The sequence below is a fragment of the Centruroides vittatus genome, unplaced genomic scaffold, assembly GCF_030686945.1.
Source record: "Centruroides vittatus isolate TY-2023 unplaced genomic scaffold, ASM3068694v2 contig_1476, whole genome shotgun sequence".
Classification (NCBI taxonomy): Eukaryota; Metazoa; Arthropoda; class Arachnida; order Scorpiones; family Buthidae; genus Centruroides; species Centruroides vittatus.
In genome coordinates this window covers 624,330-647,327 of record NW_027120915.1, presented here as the reverse complement: position 1 = coordinate 647,327, position 22,998 = coordinate 624,330, and the positions used below count along the sequence as shown (strand labels likewise).

Genomic DNA, 22,998 nt, shown 5'->3' with positions numbered 1-22,998 from the left:
TAATGGAATAGATACTTTATCTTATGGTCATTATTCTATATTTTCATAGACATTTTTTAATACTTTTTTTATTGATATTTTAAATATTATTCATGTAAATGAAGAAATGTAATCATTTTATTGTAATGCTTATTTTTAAATCTTAAATGAAAATGTAACCATTTTTATTATCATTATTGTAGTCTCTATTTTACATGTTCTATATTCCAATAAAAAGAGAGAGAGAGAGAGAGAGAAAGTTGTGATTATTTAATTATTTACACTTGCAACATTATCGGGAAAAAGTATTTAAAACTTCTTTAGAAAAATAGATACTAACTCAATCTTAGTCATAAATAAGGCTAATTTTTCCAAGAGAAAAAAGTAATATCTTACCTTGTCGAACAATCTGTAACTTTGTTCAATTATAAATTTATCTGTTGCATCATATCGTTTATTTAATCATCATCTGAACATTTCAATAAAAAAGTGTCTTGTTCTTTATTTCAATAAAAGAGTGTCTTGTTCTTTATTCCAATTTTAAAAAAAACCATCACCATATAAAAAACTAATCACCAAACATAAAAAACTAATCGCCAGACATAAAAAACTAGTCAATTTATTTAATCACCATCACAATTTAATATTTTTGTCAACAGATGGCGCCACAATGGTGTCAAAGTATTAAAATATTTTTGCCGTCAGATGGGTCTTAATTATTGATCACTTTATTTAATTAATATTTTTTAGAATCTAAGAGTTGTTTTTCGAAGCATTGCAACCATTTACGATATCTTTAGTCTTGCCCAAAGTATATTTCATTTAAAGCATTCCCGATTTTAAATATTATTTGTGTAAATGTCATTTTAATTCTTAAATGATTAGATCCTTATATTAAAAAAATATTAGTTTTCTTATATATAGAAAAACAGTTAGAAAATATTAAAATATTTCAAAAACTCTCGTTTAAATCACGCGGAAAAGTATAACTGAAGGGGCATCAAAAATGGGTGTGGTTTTGATGGGTAGGAGAGTTTTTGGGATACAAAATATCTCAGAAATGCTTGAGCGATTTACCGATTATTGCGAAATTCGTCGATTTTTAGCCCCTAGTCGCTGTCTTTCCTGCGAAATCGTGAGAGTTACTAGGATAAAAGTTATAAAATGTTAAATTTTAACAAAATTATCCCAGAGTCTATCATATATATACTACTAATATCTGCAAAATGACTTAAATGCACCAAAAATAATCTCTATATTCATTATCAGTGTGAGAAATTGGAAGTAGTAATTTTCTGTTTCTTTGCCAAGGTAAATAGTCTAAAGTCCAACCTAGATGTTCACGAGTACAAGGTCTTCACCCTGCTTAAAAAAAGTAACAGGGCACACCCTGATATGCCTTGGCATGAATGTAGCACTGCTTTCCAATACTAGATTGTCTTAAATAACTACTCATCACACCAAAATTACTTCAAAAAATTACACACACGCAACCATTTATGGCGTGATAATGAAACATCTAAAAACTATCAACAAAACAAACATTTTCAAACCCCTTCTGAGCTTAAAAATGTTTGTTTTGTCGATAGTTTTTCGATGTTTCATTATCACGCCATAAATGGTTCCGTGTGCGTAATTTTTTTTACTAGATGGTCTTGATGATATGATGCATGTCATGCATTTAAAAAAAAAAAAAAAAAAAATCACTGGGAGGCTATTTTGTTTGCTTTGAATTCAATTCATGAAAATTCCACACAAACCTTTAACACATGCTAAAGCCAAAGGACTCTTGAATAAATTAAATCAATTGGAAACAGCACTTATGGTAAAGTTTTGGGGATTTATTCTAGAGTGTTTTAATGCTGTAAAAAAAACTATGAAGTACAGACATTGATTTGAGTACTGTTTGTGATTTGTACTGTACAATTCATTGATTGAACTATTTGAGTCCAACTCAAAATAATTTCAATTACTTTGGAAATTTCTCTGGCTTTTTCTTCAATGTAAAAATACTTATGAATTTGAACTAAACAAAAAAAAAGTTACCTTACAAAAAATGTACTGAAGGTAAAGAAGTAGTAATGGCAGAGACAATTTTCATATCAACAAATTTCTCATTATTGTTGACAGATTAATATTCAAATTGCAAAAGAGAAGACGAGCACATGTTCATAGGAATCAGAAATTCTTGTTCTTAACACAAATTGAAAGATTGTCGTTAAATGCTTTAACTAAAGCAACTAAGACTTTGCAAACACAATATTCTAATGATTTAGTGGATGCATTCACAAATGAAATATTACATCTTAAATCTTATCTTGGAGTTTTCAATGTGGAAGCCAAGCCTAAAGCTTGATTGCACTTTGTCAATGATTATAGAATAAAGATTTGCACATTATTTATTTTAAAGTTGATATAGCTCTGAAAATGTTTAGTGCATACCTGCTTCAAATTGTACAATTGGATGTTCTTTTTTCACGTTTAAAAAAAATAAAAAGATACCTATGCCTAATATGATTGGAAATCATCTCAATGCATTAGTCGTTTTATGCAGAGATGCTGAAACTATGGAAAAATTAGATATCCAGTTATTGGCAAATTTGTTCAATGAAAGAGACAAAGAAAGCCAATCAATACTTAATGAGTAAAATTTATTTGTTCAAAATTTAAATTATTATATTTATGTTAAAATATTTAAAAAATGCTAATAGAATTTTATTGCAGATTATCAGTATGTTTGTTTATATGTAGTATGTATATATTATAATATTCATTAAATGAAATTATCTGATTTTTTACTATAAAAAATTATCCATCATTCTGTTTTCTATTCTATCTTATCCTGTATTATTCTATTTATATGAATATGAGATACAATAAATTGGTTGGAAATAAAAACATTTAGTGAAAATTCATATACAGAAGTTATAAATTCACATTTAATGTAAGGAAAAGGTGGCAAAATTTTATTTGATTTCAAGTGGCAAAATGATAAAAGCATCTCTGCTCTTTCAATGTTATTAGTCTCAACCTTGTACATTATGTTATTTTTCTTTAGCAGTGTTACTAACTTTATTTATTGAATTTGCCTCATATACACACACATTTAAAATAAAAGCCAAAAATAATTAAGAAACAACTTTTAGAATTTACTTCAATAACTTGGCTTGCAGAAACATGACTAAATCTTCTGACAAACTTTTATTTCTAATTTCTTGAAAAGTGAACAGAAATATTTTCCACTAAGTTTTCACTCAGTAACTAAGAAACTTTCATTAAAATGTCATTGTTTCATAATAAATCAATCACATCTTGTAAATCATTATAATTAGATGAATTAAAACATAAATCTTGCTAGTAAATATTTAGTGATTACAACCTATCTATTCATGAGTTTTATAACAAAATATTTACCATCAAAGTAATTTGCCATACTTTATACAAATGATTTGGCTGAAAATAACCTTTTAAAATATATTTTGATACATATTATATACTTAAATTTTGATGTTTTCTATAAATTTACATTTTTGACCAATACAAATTTTTTATTTCTAAAATTTCAATACAAAATGTATTGGTTTCTCATAAGATTTTAAAATGATTATAGAAATTTTCATTTAATCTTTACTTTCATTATTTTATTTAATAACAAATTATAATGGCCAGTATTTGTTTCCAATACCATATTGTAGTATTAATATACAAAAATCATTATAATTCAAGTCTATATTTTATGCTGAAAACTTTTATATCAACATCTACATTAGTGGTTCAATTAGACTAAAATTTCTTTATTTTAAAATGTTTATTTTTAAATAGAATTTATGTAATATTCAATAATAAAAATGAACTTGCCTGCTTTTTTAATCACTTGTTTCTTCTGGTCAGCAATCAATAAATAATATACTGTGTCATTTACCTTTAAAATTAAAAAAACTCTATAATAAACATAATATAACAAAGTTAAGAATAAGAAAAATATATAATTATGGAACAGAATCAATTGCAAAACTTAAAAACAACTGTTTTTAAAGTATTATAGTAGAGAGGTTGCGGCTGACGTTTTCATTGTGAAAACATGAATCAGACATTCAAGTGCTGCCTTCCTCATTTAATACTGGGCAAAAATGTTAGCTCTTACTTTTTTCTGCTATTTTTTTTCTGTTGCTGTTTTTATCAAGTTTATTCAGTTGTGAGTGGTTGTATTATAATTTCTGAAATATGGTCTTTATCTTTTACTGTTAGAGATCATATGTATGTTATGCAAAATTGTCTTAAATTGATTCCCTTTGGTTATTTCAGTACTATAACAAGCATGCACCATATGTATACACTTGTGCAATGCTGGAAAGATCTCTTTTGCCTCTTGATGGATGTTTAAGAGCCACCGCAAACTAGCACTTTGCGAGAGCAAAATGCTAGCAAACATGCCCTAGCACGACAGATGACATCAAAGGCTCCGCCCCTCTCTTCTTGCTCACGTGGTTTTTCCTTTGCTAGAGCAGCGATACGAGAGTACTCTTGCTGTTCACAAAATTCAACAACGAGAGCATTACGCTAGCAAGAGAAAGCAGGGGAAAATGGATGACTACATAAACATGCCACATGTCAAAAAGAAATAATAGAATTTTATTGATGTATGTAAATTACATGATTAATACATTCAGTACTGAAAAGAAAATGGTATAAACGTTGTATATTAAAATAGTAAATAGTTATTTATAAATAGGCTTAAGTCTAGTTAGGCTTAACTAGTAGACATATTTTTCCCACGCTGTTTCAAAGTTCGGAACAAAAACTGACTGAGTACAAGTATAGGTTATAATAAAATCTTTGTTCTATAGCCAATCCACATCTGTGGAAATCCACGTCATGTGGACTACGTTATGTGAGCAAATGTTGTGTAGTTTGCGGCTGCTTTGTGCCCGAGTAGCTTATCTAGCAGAAAAAGGCGGGGCTTGGGAGCGTGACTGAGCGTACGCTACCTCTCACTTCCTGTAGTTTGCAGCGGCTCTAAGTATGACATAACTACAATCATGCATTGTTACATCTTATCCCTATATATCTTTGATCTGTAATTGGCAAGTAATATTATTAACCCAAATAAAGATTTCCTTCAGTCCACCTTTAGACTGTAAATGTTTTTCATTGTTTTGAAAGTCAGTTTACAACATACAATGTATACTTTCCAGTATCTGAAGACAGATGCCAATGAAAACTTGTAAATTGATCTTCCCATAAATATTAAATAGAAAATTCTTCAGTATCCATGAATAATTAATGTCAAACACACTGTAATCATCAAATCATATTTTGGTGAAAATACATAAAGGCGTATCTCAAAATTTCACCAAAATGAGTTATATACACCTTTAAATATAAACCTAGGTCTTTTGTGTTGTGATGGTGCAGTGTATCTTTATGTAACACTGTTTCCATTCTATGGAACGATAAACATTGGGCATTTCTCAAATATCTGATGAAATATTGTGACTTATAGACATTTTGCAAGAGACACCATAAACACTATACAAAAAAGAGGTTTTCAGTTCGTGTTTACAATGCTCATTCTTCTGTGCTGGAAGATTTTCTTATGTCCTATGGGAATATGACTAAGAGAAAATTACAAGGGTAAACAAAAAGAAACTTGCTCTGGCATTACAGTGCAGTGGTGCAGAATATTTTTCAGAAAGTACAAAGAAAACTGTGAAGGGCTGAGTATTCAGTCCAATGTGCAATACTGAGTGGTACAAAAAAGACAGAAGGCAGTGTGCCAAGTTTAGTGAGGAATGTAGGCAGGCTATATTCAAAGCATTCTACCAATTAGATGACTTGCAGCTTCAAAGGGAATTTATTACGCAACACATTAATCAGATGCCAAAGAAAGCATGTGCAACAGGTAAAGCAGAATCACGTCATTAAAATACGAACTTCTTTTACCTTCCATCAGAAGGAAAAGAAGTTTAGATGTTTCTTCATTTTTAAAGTTAGCAGTGCTAGATGATTGCACATCTGAAGTCATGTTTAATGTATTATTCATAAACATTTTAAGTATCAGTGAGAAAACAATACAAATAGTACTTGAAGTTGAAACTACCAATATGATCCAAAGAGATCATCATGGTGGTAGATGTGATGCAGCTACATTGAGGGATCAGGCTAATCAAAACTGATTGAAGGTCACATTAATCAATTCCAAAGGGTGGAGTCACATTACTGCCAAATAGACAGCACTCAGAAATATCTTCACAGTGAATTAAATATATATTATGTTTTTAAAAGAGCTGTATCCCAACATTGGAAAACCATGTTTCACATCATACTGCACAGTTTTAAATCCATGAATCTTTCATTTCACAGGCCCAAAATGGATCAGTGTGGTTTGTGTTTCAAACTGTCCTCCCATTGAAAAAATGTAATTGAATGTGAAGGTGAATATTTTGATAAATAAAATTATTTTAAGCAAAAAAAAAAGCAAGCTTTTTTCCTCCTCATTTCAAAAAACAGCATTATTTAGTTACCTGATGATAATCATACTCAGTCACAAATTTGAATTTTGTATTGTATAGGTGCTGTCATATATTTTCTTTCATAAATTAATTTTTATAAGCTTCAAAGTTATAAATGGTTTTAGAACATCTATTACAACGCATTTCTTTTATGCACAAATGCATTAACAATTATTATTATTATTATTATTATTAAATTTTTTGATTACAGTTTACTTTTTTTACAATAATACCAATATATAATGATTTTCATAATATAAAAATATAAATATTGAGCGAATAAATATCAAAACATAAATCCAAAATATGAAATACTTACAAGATGTTGTAATTCATCTTCTTTTATTCCAATCACACTTTGTGATGATTGAGATGATTTAACGGTATATTCTTCATCCTGAAAAAAGAATATATATTTTTTTTCTGTTTATCACATAGAGGTACTCCTCACTTTATGACCAAGTTCCGTTCCGACGACTACATCATTAAGTGAATTGGTCAATAAGCAAGGAGCTTGCGCCGGGAATATAGGATCATTGTAAAATTATACAAATTATGCAACAAACTTCAAATTTATTCATAAAAAAACTATTATAGTATGCTATTAGCCTATTATAGTACTATAAGACAATTATAGTATGCTTAGTGTGCATGTCACCATTTGCCACTGATCGACACTCAAACTGAGAAAGGGGATTCCTCAAATTGCAGGTCGAAATTCGATTGGTCGTAAGCAGAGAGGTCGTAAAGTGAGGAGTACCTGTATTTATTTTTGAAAAAGCAATGAACAATGAACAACTGGAAATATAATTTTTCTCAAAACTTTGTTTAATAATAATAATATATTTTAAAATTAGATGAAAATACTCTTGTAATATTTCAAATTTTAAAAAAAGTTAAAAAATAAAATAGATATAATTAAATTAATTTATAAGTTTTCAAACAGGCATTTTCAAAACTCTGGTAAAATACTATAAAAACCACATGTTTCAGTGAAAAAGCTCATATTCTACAACGAATTCCTACAAGTATATGTTGTTGGGCTGCAAGTTGAAAAAATTGCAGACCTATAAATCCCCACTATTGTCTGCCAGTCTGTCCATGAAGTTTATGCAGATGAAAGTCGAGACCAGATATGTAAAGCTTAGGGACAGGAAGTCCCAATTAACTATGTACAAACTTTCAATTTGGACCAGAAGTAACATTACTTCAATTCAAAAATTTTCCTCTGAACAGAGTTAGATAGATAACTGGCACAACTCTATTGCTAACAGGAAAAATATGATGTACTGGGTAAGACACTACTAAAAGAATTGAGAAAACATTGTGACAAAAAATTGCAGCCTGGCTTTGTGACGATATCACAATAAATAATCATTCTTTATTCAATGAAAGAAAAATGTTTTCAGATAATTTTAGTATTGCAGATTTATATGAACTATTGTGAAAAAGTAAACAACTTAAGAAATGACAGTAAAATTTTTATAGGTAAAAAAGAGACATTACATGTGATGTGTAAAAAAAAAATTTGTTACTTCCAGTTTCATAAAAACCACAATGGATTATTTATAGATCTTTAACTTGAGAAAATGTTACAAACAATATCAAATAAAACAATTAACAACAGTGGAGCAGCATTAAAATTACAATTTATTAGCATAATTAAGAAGCTCGCTAGTATTTCAACAGCTTACAGCCACCATCCTCAGGCAAAAAACGAATTGAATGCAATTAATTTTCAAACATTTGGTTATTTGAAAGGACTTTTTTCTTTTTCTTTTATTTTTTTAAATTAACCAAGGTATGTGAATAGAATACAGAATAAAATAAAATTAAATTAAATGTTTTTTTTCTTTTCAAATTATGTACGTGCATTGTAATCTATGTCAAAACCTTTAGAAATTAATTTAGTAATATGTACATGATTGTAGTACATATATAAACACAAAATTACAAATTAAATTGTTTGAATAATGTTATCCACAATTGTGGGATTTCTATAGTAGATTTATTACACTGTGTTATGGTAGATATATAGAGGTTGTCCCATATAAATAACTCCCTTCTATCATTGCACTGCTTAAGTAATTTAGTGTGTGCCCAAAGTAATATATAACCTTGGTCTAGTACCCATTTAGATAACTCAGTTGCTGGTATGTTGTTTTTTAATATCATCTTGATGTTCTAAGATACAGGACTGTAACATTCTAGCAGTAGCTCCAATGTAAATAATTTCCTCCCCAAGAGTGCATGTTGTAACGGAATTTTGATGCCCGATTTTTCATTTCATGTGATAACGTCTCGATCATTGCATAACACTCTTCATAGTGTAAGTTGGGCTATAGGCAAAGTAAAGCAATGATTCCTAAAAAGATGTGCTATTATCAATGATATGAGACCCAAAAATGATATTAGGGTTGTACTACCCTCAATTCAACCTTGGTTCAATGGAAACAACTTATTTTTGACCCAATTATAGAGATAATGAAACCTGGAAGGAGAATAACCAGCATTGCATACTGCCCTATGAATAAGTTGTAATTAATTGTTTACTAATGTCTGGGTGGATGGGAGAAGGAGAGTTGTAATTGAGGAGTTTACAAAATTTAAAGACTGGAATGCAGTGACAAAGAGAATATGTAGCACTCTGTTATTTTTATGGTATACAGAAAATAACAGTTCAGGCAATCTATGAATTTTATATGTAAAAAGGAGAATTTGGCATTTAGTTATTCTTCCACAGTAAAGTTGATAGATGGATATATAAAAGCTAACATTTTAATAAAGCTGTCTAATTCCTCCATGGAGCCATCCCATGCAATCAAGATATCATTTACATACCATAAATACACTATCAGATAGCAGACAGTCAAAAGAGCATTGAAAATACTATATTCTATATTCCTCATGATGAGCTCTGCCAAAATGGTGAGAGAGGGAAACCCATTGGCACTCTCTGAGTCTGCCTGTATACACAACCACTAAATTGAAAATAATTGTTTTCTGTGATGAGAAAGACCCTCTCATAAATGTAACACTTGTAACACAGACTATCCAGAGCTAAGAACCAGTGCATTGACAACCATGACTGCTTCAAAATATGGCACCGATAGATATAACAAAGCCACATCAATTTTATACTTTTTACAATTACCACAAACAATATCAAATCTGTAAAAAATAAAGATTGACAATTATAATAGAACAAGTCCTTACTTAATGTTGTTTCATTATAATGTCATTGAGGAAAGATACTAGTACATCTGTAATCATTTACAATTATTGTTATTGAGTTTCTTATAAACAGTAAATTGATCCTATGAGATAAAAAATTATTCCTGGAGGTTGCAAACATGATCCAATAAGAATAATATTAACTGAATTATAACTTGTTTATATGATTTAGCCTACAGTAGAATTGGTTTTGCAATACACATCATTTTGCTTAATGACACTTTCCAAAGAATCTATTGACAACATTAAGTAAGGACTTACTGTATTTATAAAATAAAATTTATACAGTAGAATAATCCAAAATATCCAATAGTTCAACACCTTTTGAAAAACAGCCAATAAGCCAAAACTATCCAAAAATAATCTGACATGTTAATATTTTTCAAATTAGAATGTTTTTGGTCACTTGATGTACTAAAGATATCAGGCAGAAATTAAAATAAAGGTGACATGTGGCTGTGTAACATTAGGAGGGCAACTATGGGATTGAGAAAAGTGACTAATTTTGATACAGCACTTTTTGTGTCAGGTCATATTTGTACTGCAATATCTGCAATGTTTAGATTGCATATAACTTATTAAATTTTGTGAAAATATAAAAATGTTTATTAATCCAGCACCACTTTGATTCCATAGGTGACAGATGAATGAATTTTTACTAAAATAAGAATTGATAAGATAGAAACAGAAAAATTTTTTTTTATAAATAACTTCTATAAAAATAATAAAATTTAAAAGTATTCCAATTAATAATAATCATGTATTTATTTTCTAGACATTTAAACAAATATATATATATACTAATATATACAGTAAGTCCTAGCATATTTTTCAGGATGATCATAATACAAGTCCCATCCTAAAATAGCCCCAGTTACGATCATCAGCTAGATCAGCAGTTCCCAACCCGTGGTACAGTCCCGACCATAATTCTAGTCTATCAGTCGATCGACAGCGCAGCTCCGGAAATTGATCACTTGATAAGCCAGGACGTCCTACCTGTTAGCAAAGGCGTCTCAGGTGGACTGACCCGATTTGCGCCGTAATAGGGGTGAGGAAATCGAGCTGGAGGGACTAATTGTGCAGTCAAGCGTGCTGCAGGTTGACATTACTAATCGCTCATCGCTTGCCTAATGCTGGGTTCGAACCATCGGTCGTTTGTTTTTTTTATTGTAAATTTCCGCCATCGATTAGCAGAAATTATGATTTTATCTGTTATTTTTATACTTTTCTTTCTTTATAACGTTTTTTTACGTTTATTTTCCTGTAATTTGAGACGATACAGCTTTAAAATAAACAGATCACGTTTCACTTGCCAATAGACTATCTTTATTGACATCGGTTTCTTTGTAATCGGAGAGGAATAGATCCTGGGTCAATTACAAGCGTGTATTGCTTTTGTAGTAATCTGAGTAGAGCGGGGGAAGTCACTTAATAAACTGCCAAGTGTTTTATTACCCTTTAAACAACTCCTTCTCACTTGTTATTCTTAGTAATCGGAGAGGGGTAGATCGTGTGTCAAGGTCAGTAAAAGTTTATTACTTTAGCAACAGGGTGTCATATGAGCTGCCACCCACTCCCCACTCTTAATGACAACAACGTGCTAAGTGTATTATTACTATGTAAACAAAAACTCCTTTCCCTGTCAGAAGTGGGTCAGATGTCAAGGCTACTGTTTGATTGTATTGAACAGAATGCTGTCCTTGATATTTACGAATCATTTTGTCAGAACTGTTTACTTTTAATACCTTTCTTGTAATTTATTTCCGTTTCGGTTATAAAATTGTTTTTATCATGTTTTAAATCTGCGCGTTTTATAATACGCTTGTATAAAGTAACGAATTAAAATTGAAATGCACATTTCATTGTTTCATAAAATATTTATTGATTATACAGAGTTGAAGTTTGCAAAAATGTTTCCATATCTCTACATCTTCGTTATTACATATATATGAATAAAATATATTGCCATTTTATAAACAGATCTTATTGAATTCAATTTGTTTTATTTTATTGTATTTATATTCGTATTGTATTCGAATTCACCATTTTATAATTTGTAAATATGCACGTATCACATTATATTTCATTCGTTTAATTCTATACTACTTACGTAAAAGCTATTTTTATATCTTTTAATTTCCTTTTATATGTTTTTAATTAGTTTTTTAAGCTAATGCGACCTAATCTACGAATGGCAGCTTCCCACGCATCACATAGAATTCTACGGGAAAGCCATCATTGCAGGCGTAAAGTTGCCTCTGTAAAGTTGTTTATCTGGGTAACATACCGATCAGGAATCCTTTTCGACATTTTAAAAGAAAATAAATATACACACTTGTTTAAATTTTTAATGAATACTTTTTTATTTTAACAAAGCTATACATTTTTCCGAGCACGATTTCGATAGAAGCCTTCTAATGAAGAAGTTAACATATTGGAAACAATCTGAAGATGTTTTGAACTACAATGACAATATTTATTCTAAATGGCATAATTGAGAGCGATACATCGCATTATCGTCATCATCAATTTTCGGGTTCTGAGTTGACTCGACAAACACACGATTTGTAATGCTACGAATGTCAAACCAGGTAATGAAACTTTTATTCTTACAATTCGGTTGATGAATATCGAACATTGTCCTTTCTCTACAACTGATCTAGTCTGCCGTTACCTGGATATAGAAAAGAAATTAATTGGAGAGCAACGACAGGAAATTGGGACTCATGTGTTGCTTCGAAGACCCACTCTTTAAGATTCCAATTTTGTTTTTCTAAGTAAACAGGTTCAACTATAAAGGTGACATGCTTTTGTTTTTTCCACATCTACGTTTCTTTCCTAATCGCTTTTTCTTTCTGAATTTTATTTCCCCTCCCCTTTTCGCAAACTCACCACTGTATTGCTTACTGATTAAGTTTTGAAAGTTGACAGACAAAACACGAAGTTTATTGGTTTGTTATTATCCAATAAAACATTGGAAAATTTCCTTGAACATGATTTGTTAAATGGTTTTAGCCACACCTTCTTCTAATTGCTTGATTGGTCATTATTGTTGGTCACACCCTGCATAAAGCGTATTGGCCGTAAATCATTACCGACCTATATCAGAATCGCCAATCAGAGGTCACAAATATATGTAAGCGACCAATCTGCCAGCAATGCACATTAATATCAAGTAACAGTTATAATAACTATTATAACATTTAATTGTGCAACAATTTTATGACTTGTGTGCAAAACACTCAGATTAGAAATGAGTAAATACATTTATTAACTCTAGTTACAAACAACTTGTTAACAAAACATAGCAATTAATCACGGCCTTGATGGCTCGTTAACAAAACATAGCAATTAATCACGGCCTTGATGGCTCGTTAACAAAACATAGCAAAACACGCTTGATGGCTCGTTAACAAAACATAGCAATTAATCACGGCCTTGATGGCTCGTTAACAAAACATAGCAAAACAAAACATAACTATGTTAGCATCCGCTAACATCAAAACAAAACGCAGATGGAGGGGAGAGGTTTAGAACCTCGACCACAATCCAACTCTTTCGACGACCTCATTCAGTCGCTCGGGCATGCTTTCCACAAGAGTGTGGCAAAGCATGCCCTCGCGAAGCTTCTCCCAACGACCAGAGACAATGTCCCAAAGGTCGTTGGGATTGGCAGCCTGAATGGGTTCGTCTTTGAGCTTGGCCCAAAGATGTTCGATTGAGTTGAGGTCCGCCCCTCTCCCCGGCCATCCCAGATCCACTACTTGCGGATGGTCGTCTAACCAGCTTGAGACGATTCGTGATGTGTGGACCGGGGAGCGGTCCTGAACGAAAAAAAAACGCTCATCGCCATAGACGGCCCTCACCGTCGGCAGTAATACCTGATCCAAGATCTCGATATACTGCACGGCGGTGAGGTTACCGTCTATGCGAACCAACTCCCCGGGACCCGCATCACTCATCCATCCCCAGACGGCTGTAAACAAAAAAAGCAGATAAGTTGTCATGTTTAAAGAGGTAATGACATATATACACGAAAACACCACATTAAAAACACTCACCTAGCGAAAAACGCCCACTTCTTTGAGTGGGCCACACATATTTAGGATCATGGCGAGTGGCTGGTGGCCGCCGAACCAAAACCGGCCCACTGCTACAAGAGCAGAAAACTGCTTCATCCGAAAAGATGACCTTTGCCCAGTCCGCCTTAGTCCATTGCCCATATTGTTGGGCAAACCCAACTCTGTCCATTTGGTTGGTTATACTCAATGTTTGCTTCTTAGCAGCAATCTGCCCAAACAGGTTTGCTTCTCGCAACCTATAAATAAAATAAAACATATGTATTATCCTGCTTCCTACATTTCTGTATACACAAGAGCACGTTAACATAAATGTCTGGCAGTTCATCATATCGATAGAAATATATTTCGTTGGAAGGTTGGATTATTATACTACAAATGTTACTTACCTTCGCTTGACGGTGTTCACAGATACTTGTAATCCCAACGCCGACTTGTGAGTAGAGGCGGTGGCGAATGGATTTGCCTGACCTTCTGCCTTGATCTGCTCGTCCTGAGCAGAGTCGTCAGGCGCGGTCTGCCGGATGATCGTCCAGGGGACACAGAACCAGTCTCCTGACGTAATTTTACAATTCTAGAAACGGACCTCGTTGAGATTCGGAGGCTTTCCGCAATCTCTTGTATAGTTTTTCCATCGTTATGATGTTGCACAATTAACTGTCGAATCTCTTTTGCCAGAGGTTTCGGCATGTTCGATGAATTAATCCAGCACTTCAGCAAAGGCTTTATATACTGTCGCTTCCCTTGACAATTGAATTTAATTTCGGGGAAACAGACATAAATAATATAGAAGAAAATGTGTCCTTATTTACTGTGTATGTCTCCTTTTAATTACTGAAGGTTTTTACCTCGAATTTTCTGATAAATGCAACACATTATGCTAATACGCATTATGAACCCATGACTGCAAATAACACCTGATCGGCATGTTACCCGGATAAACAACTTTACAGAGGCAACTTTACGCCTGCAATGATGGCTTTCCCGTAGAATTCTATGTGATGCGTGGGAAGCTGCCATTCGTAGATTAGGTCGCATTAGCTTAAAAAACTAATTAAAAACATATAAAAGGAAATTAAAAGATATAAAAATAGCTTTTACGTAAGTAGTATAGAATTAAACGAATGAAATATAATGTGATACGTGCATATTTACAAATTATAAAATGGTGAATTCGAATACAATACGAATATAAATACAATAAAATAAAACAAATTGAATTCAATAAGATCTGTTTATAAAATGGCAATATATTTTATTCATATATATGTAATAACGAAGATGTAGAGATATGGAAACATTTTTGCAAACTTCAACTCTGTATAATCAATAAATATTTTATGAAACAATGAAATGTGCATTTCAATTTTAATTCGTTACTTTATACAAGCGTATTATAAAACGCGCAGATTTAAAACATGATAAAAACAATTTTATAACCGAAACGGAAATAAATTACAAGAAAGGTATTAAAAGTAAACAGTTCTGACAAAATGATTCGTAAATATCAAGGACAGCATTCTGTTCAATACAATCAAACAGTAGCCTTGACATCTGACCCACTTCTGACAGGGAAAGGAGTTTTTGTTTACATAGTAATAATACACTTAGCGCGTTGTTGTCATTAAGAGTGGGGAGTGGGTGGCAGCTCATATGACACCCTGTTGCTAAAGTAATAAACTTTTACTGACCTTGACACACGATCTACCCCTCTCCGATTACTAAGAATAACAAGTGGGAAGGAGTTGTTTAAAGGGTAATAAAACACTTGGCAGTTTATTAAGTGACTTCCCCCGCTCTACTCAGATTACTACAAAAGCAATACACGCTTGTAATTGACCCAGGATCTATTCCTCTCCGATTACAAAGAAACCGATGTCAATAAAGATAGTCTATTGGCAAGTGAAACGTGATCTGTTTATTTTAAAGCTGTATCGTCTCAAATTACAGGAAAATAAACGTAAAAAAACGTTATAAAGAAAGAAAAGTATAAAAATAACAGATAAAATCATAATTTCTGCTAATCGATGGCGGAAATTTACAATAAAAAAAACAAACGACCGATGGTTCGAACCCAGCATTAGGCAAGCGATGAGCGATTAGTAATGTCAACCTGCAGCACGCTTGACTGCACAATTAGTCCCTCCAGCTCGATTTCCTCACCCCTATTACGGCGCAAATCGGGTCAGTCCACCTGAGACGCCTTTGCTAACAGGTAGGACGTCCTGGCTTATCAAGTGATCAATTTCCGGAGCTGCGCTGTCGATCGACTGATAGACTAGAATTATGGTCGGGACTGTACACGTACCCTTAAGGGTATGCGATAGATTGTTTAGGGGTACAGAAAAAAGTTAGTTATTATGGCAGAAGAAATAATATATTATGTATCACAAATTAATAGTATTAAAAAATTATTAGGTAAAAATATTCCTTGCAACATGCCGTAACTAGAATTTTGGATGCCTATGGCCAAGAATAAAAATGGCGTGCCTTTTTAATTTTTGTTGTTAAATAAAAATAAAAATGGTGGTTTATTTCTGAAATATATGTTTGTTGAAATTACAGATAATAAATACTATATAAATATAATTATAGAAGTTTTTTTGTTATTAATTTCGAATACATATTATTCCAAAATTTCTTGTTGGTGCCTTTATTAAATGGGCACCTATGGCGGAAGCTATGTTGGCCATACCCTAGTTATGGCTCTGCTTGCAACAATCACAAACTTTATTATACATTTCAAAATGCCAAAGTAGAAATAAAAACTTATGCTGCCGATTGATCAATGCAATAGATAAATAAATGTTGCGCAGTTGATAAATAGTAGTGAGGATACCATTATACGTGATTAGTGATTATGCTATGGACTTTTGATGGTGGGGTATGCTACCGTTATTATTATTATCTCTCAACAATATCACCACGTGTTGTTTGAAAAAAGTATTTTTTTGTTTATAAAAAGTATATTTTATTAGTGAGGTTAAGAGGAAGGAGCTTTTTCTTCCTCTCTATATATTAAAAATAAGTATTGCAATAAGCTGAAGGCAGTTAAAGATTTGAGATTATACCTCGCATCAGTCGAACCTGACATTAAAAAATTATGTGGGAAAAAACAAGGACAAGGCTCGCACTGAACTCCTTTAATACGAAATTAAATACTTTCAAGTTAGTTTTTTTGTGCAATTTTATTTTTATTATAATTTTTATATTTGTTATTATATTTGTATTGTAAATGTATTGATTTTTAAATGTATGAACATAAATATATTCTCTTTATCAACATTATAAATTAGCTTTTTCTTTTAATTTAAAGTTACAACATATAAAATTAACAATACGATTTCTCACTAAATTTCTTAAATGAGGGGTACAATCTAGAGAAATGACATTTCACGGAGTACGCTAATGTAAAAAGGTTGGGAACCGCTGAGCTAGATGATTGTATTTAATACATCCATTGCAACCCATGACGAACATACAGAATTATAAAATATTATTATTAACATTAATACTTAAAATAAATGATAACATAAATTATAATTAATTTTTCATAAATACTAAAGTGAGTAACTTTGGACAAGACATCCCTGAAAATAAGACCTAATGCATCTTTTGGAGCAAAAATTAATATAAGACCCAGTCTTATTTTCAGGGAAACACAGTATCATTATATGATTTATGTTACAGTTATAAAAAAACTTCATATAAGTTAAAGGAATAAGTATCTAAATTCTCACAAATTGTAACTCTTGTATTTAAAAAGTAAATATAATTTTCATTATTTAATAATTATTCATTTCTTATTTCCTATACTTTAGAATATTTTACATAAGAATTTATACCTTGTGTTACTTTCTCAAATTTAATAATTAAAAATGATTTTTACAATTAAGCAAATCCAATGTTTAAATCATAATTGCAAATGGACTTTTAAGTATCAGATATTGACATAAAATAATGCTATTATATAAATTTTTAATTTATTGTAAACAGAAATAAATTGTTATAGATTTAAAAAAAAATACACTCTTCACTTCCCAGATTTACATCATTCTTTCCTCATTTTGGTTTTTTATTATTAATTTAAATTCATATTTAAATTAATAATAAATAACAAATTGTAAAATTCACCGCTTGGTAAATGATAGATAAAGCATTCCTTATAAAAATATGTAGAGCAAATATGAGTGCTTAATTTAGGAAAGTTTGTAAAAGAAAGTTTAAACTCTTCTTTTTATCTTTAAAACAATTTGTATAACAAACAGGATTTAGAATGAAGAAAAAAAATAGAGATCTTTCTTTTCATACAGTCTTTTCTGTACCTTATACATCTAAGTATACAAAATAAAGTGAACATTTTTTGCATGTTATCACAAAATTTCCTTTTCTTTCTCTCAAGTTAAATCTAGATTCAATACATGTTCTATCCTACAAGAAACATGTTTTCATATATTGCACAACTCACTACATCATGCAAAAATAGCTCTTTACAGTATATTATTATATCATTAATTGTTAAATTATTTTGAGTTCATTGACAAAAACCGACTCATTTATTAACTGATGCAAAAATAACTAAAGAACAATACTTACAGAATCTGGCTTAGATGTCTTTCTTTTTGGACCTCTGTTTTGGCTTTTAGACATAATTATTACTATTTACTCTAATTTTTGCCTAAATGGATGTTCTTAAATGCCTTAATCACAGAGAAATTCTTCTTCTTCTTCCACAGTTTAATATGGAGATATCACAGAGAAAAAGAAATGCACGTGTTTATATTATGATCGAAATTGACATATAACAAAATCAGAGCTGCCAGATGTTTTTCGTTTTTGTAGACAAAAATTTTCAAAAAGTAGCCGAAAAGTAGCCAACGCAACAAAAATTTCTTTTTAATAACCCGAGATTTGACGATAAAATAAAAAAATCACAATTCGTACTTTTCTGGCAATAACTTTAATCACAAAATAAATGTTTAAGACTCAATAAGGAAAATAAGGATCGCAAGACTCAAAATACATGCATAAACTGTAATTTACTGTCGAGAAAACTCATTTTATCTGCAAAGTAGATTGCAACGAATTATGCAACAAATGATCTTACCAAAATGTTAATTTTCCTATGTAATATTCTTAATAGTTATTAATTTGCTATTTCAAAAGATTTATCAAACAATAATTACTTAAAACAAAAATTTGAGTAGGAACCCTGTATATAGTTAATTCTGCTCCTTTAATTATCTTAATGTTAATGAATACAGCAAGAATTAATAATTTATTTATTTAAAGTAATAAATTTTAAGTAAAAATAAACTAATTTTTTTTTTATAAAATTTTAACGAATTTCGGAAAAAGCATATTTTTGACCAGATATTTAGTTAATGTTTAATAAACTCATACTTAGGCCACGACTCCACTAGCGTAAAAACGGGAGTAAAACCCTCGCCGTAAAAATTCTTAATCACGTGACCATGGTATTTTACGCCCGAGCAAGTCGTAAAACCAGCGTAAGAGCGAGTTGAGCAGTGTTCAACCAAGGCCAGTTGATCGCTTCGCTAGTAAGGCCGTCCACCAACCCTCTCTGTCTATTGTTCTGAGCGTATAGACGCTAGTTGATATTTTCTCCGCTTGTGGCGCTGACGATCGGTGACTATCCATCATCAGCGTTTCAGTATAGAGGAGTTTGGAGACGTCGTTGCGTTAAATATTTTTCTCATTAATGCATGATGAAAACTTTTGACAATCAAGAAATGAGCTGCTGCAAACGATGTTCCCTAATTCGTGAAAAAAAGCAAGGGAATGCTTCGAAAAAAGCGAAATAATAATACAGTATTTTTCACACCTTTATTTTTATAAGATGTTTTTAGGAAGAAATAATAACCGAGTATTATTGGCATGGAAAATACAAACTTTTTCACACTAATACTATTTAATGACCTCTTTTCGATTTTTAAAGATACCAGTAGTTAATCGTTAATTTAAATATTTTTTTTTACTCGAAAAGTACGCAAACTTAGCAAAACTAGATTACCTATAGTGTCTACTATAAAAAATTTCACATTTTCGGACCATATATGATAATTTATTAAAATGCTGTGTATTAAATGTTATAAAATTATTACTTTTGTTAATTAAGACTACGAATAAATATCGATATAACCTTTCGAAAAAATTTGCTTATTTTTTCGCAAAAATAAGCACATTCTTTTAGATTAGTAAAAAAGTTTCGAAAAATTTTCGCGGAAATATGGTAATATTGAAGGTAAGAATTTATTATAATTAATATTGGAGAAGTATGTAGAATTGTGAACAAAAGCAACATATATTGTTTTAAAGTTGAAATTAAAAGTATAGCTATGGTAAAAGTAACATTGCTTCAGTTTACATCTCGAATATAAATAAAATTCTTTATAGAAAAAGCAGAAGTTTATTACATAAAAAAAATTTATTTATTGAATAAAGTGTACACTGTTTTTGAATGAATTTTACAAACATGCAGAAAACTGCATGTACTTAGCTTCCTCCTCATCAGAAATTTACAATATGAATTAGACTTAATATTTACATCTAATTACATTAGATTTTTAATATTTTTCTAGAAGTGGGCTTATGATACAGTCTGAGAACTTTTTCTACAGTTTGACTTAATTGTCCAGTCCAATTGGTTAGTAAAGGGCTAACAAACTTTGCTGTTATAATATTGCACATGCGAGTATTGTGATTTGAATGTGCACCATCAATGTTAGCCTTACACCACAGTACAGGGCAGTTTTTTAAGTATGGCAAAATGACCTTTATCAGATTAACTTTCAAACCAGCCTGGCAAGGATTTGTGTATGTCATCACATCATCAAAAAAATCTGTAAGGATTCTAATCACTCCCACAAACGCTGGTCTCGGATAACGAAGCTGTCCTCTATCTTGGTTTGATATTAAGCCAAAAAGAGCTCCATTACTTGCAGGATAGTTGAGGATTTCAAGGCACTCATAGCATGCAACCTTCTCTTCAAGAACTCTAATTAGGTAACCACTGATGACTGCCAGAGAAGCATTTTCAATTGTACAAGGAACACTGCAGTCTTGTGTGACAGATTGCAATTTTTGCAAAATAGACAGAGAAGAATCATGCAACTTAAAGACTTTATCTTCAACATTATAGTTGGTTTCTGTCATAACAGGTAACAACTTTGAGGAGGAAGAAGAGCATGGTGCATTTCCATTCTGTGCAGCCTGTAAGATACCAACTTTTAAAATCATTTGCGTTGTAAGAGATGCTGATCGTGCATCTAATTTGTCATTTCCTCCATTAAACTGACGAATGCAGCTAAAGAATGACTCGATTGGATCACTGTTAAATCTCCTCGTCAAAACATATCTGAATTTGACGGTATTCAGCAAGTACTTTACAACATCAACCATGCTGAGTGTTGTCAGATAGAGAGCATTGTAAGTTTCTTTTGTGAGAAATTGCATTTTCATATTACTGCATCCTTTTTTCATTGATTCCATGTAAGAAAGGAAATCTGACTGCAGCCAATTGAGCCGTTCATCATTAATTTCAGAAAATGGCCTTTTGTTTGGCAGTATGGAGAACAGATGTTCATTCCAGTTACTTATATCCTGTAGCTCATACCACTTGTGAATATTTTCCATGAGCATAACTGTTGCACCACAACCAGAAAAAAGAGAGGCATCTTTGTGACAAAATGGGTTGTCTTTCAAAAACTTAAGCGTCCCAGTAACAACAGGTAAGAATATGTCTCTTGCTCTCTTTACTTTCATTTTTTCAAGATTAGTTGGAAATACATGTGCACGTGTTAGGAATCTCACTGGTTTAATTAGAATATTTTTCTGTATATCCAAAAGAATCTTCAGATAGTAACCTCCATCAATACATTCATTTCCATCTGTCATCTTTCTTTCCAATAATATGGATCGCAAATTCTTAATTATATGATTTGGATCAAATGACAGAAAGAGGGGTCTAATGGTGTTACATGGATGAGGTATTTTATGTAAAAGTTCTCCATTTCCAAGAGCTTTGAACATGGCTGTATTTGTTTGATGATTATCAGCAACAATACGTATCACTGAAAAACCTAAGCTTTCTACCTCTGACAAAACATCGAGCATCATCCTTAGCAATTCAGTACCTTTTAAACAGAATGTGAAAAAATACCCAACAGGTATAGCATAAGAAGATGAAAGTCCCCTGAGGAGAAAGCACAACATGCGATTGGCTGCTTTTTGAGGTTCACAAACCTTTCCATGTTCACCTGTTTCGACAAAACCAAATATTTTGTCTAACTGCTTATCATAAACTAGCTTCTGATCAATAGTCATTTCATCCATAATTAATGAAGCATAGCATTCTTCTTCAGATGTAAAATTTTCTTTTTCAGTACATAACCTTTGCTTTATTAAAGGTGTGATGCCAATTGCACCTGAAGCTTGGCCTACATACTTTGCAAGAGTTGACTTACAAGGCAAACGAAGCAGCTTTCTAACACGAGCATGATCATAACCTTTTGGTGATCTAACTTTCCATAAAATACATTCACGAATTACATCATTACTCCATTTGGGGCATCGTTTATGAAAATTGAGAATCTGGTCAACAAGAAATACTGCTCCAGTGTTCCCGGTTTCAGCTAATGCTGCTATTTTTCCTACTGCTTCAATCAGATTATCTTCTTCGTAGGCCTTCAATTTTAGAGCATTTTTATCATGCTGCGCCTGTAAATCTGCCAATTTTGCATTCTTTCTCCAAAGTGTAGCTTTTAGTTTGTTAACAGTTTTCTTATATTCTGTAACAATTAGTTCCAGGTCATTATTAGTTTGGCATGCAGCATTTACCATATTGCTCTTCCTTCCTTCCTCAAAATCAGTATAGTTATAAACAGGCCCACCAGTTACTTCAATGTCTACAGTTGTGCTTTCATGCTGAGGATCCTGCTGGTCAACAAGCTTATTCCTTTTCCGTGGTGGATTTGCACGTACTTCTAAATTCCGTTGTAATGATGTTCTCTTTGTTTTTTCTGTCTGAGGACGCTTATGTGGGGGATAGTTTGGAAACTGCGAGGGACATGATGATGAATGTAAAACACGCCTTTTAGACCCGATTTTGTAATCACTTTCTACAAAATGCAGGCTACACACAACTGACCTGCTACTTGGTATCCACGGTG

At 31.6% G+C, this 22,998-nt stretch overlaps 1 protein-coding gene across 1 annotated transcript in view; it reads right to left on the bottom strand.

Annotated features, from left to right (window-relative positions):
- MAGE overlaps positions 1-18,603 on the bottom strand; it is a 47,498-nt gene extending 28,895 nt beyond the window's left edge. Inside the window, exons 1-3 of the mRNA XM_067262434.1 lie at positions 18,404-18,603; positions 6,811-6,888; positions 3,838-3,901 (exon numbers count right to left, since the gene is read on the bottom strand). Of these exons, the coding sequence (XP_067118535.1) occupies positions 3,838-3,901; positions 6,811-6,888; positions 18,404-18,457 (196 nt within the window). The 5' untranslated portion in view covers positions 18,458-18,603. The remainder of the gene's footprint in view (positions 1-3,837; positions 3,902-6,810; positions 6,889-18,403) is intronic.
- Between the last annotated feature and the right edge of the window lie 4,395 nt (positions 18,604-22,998).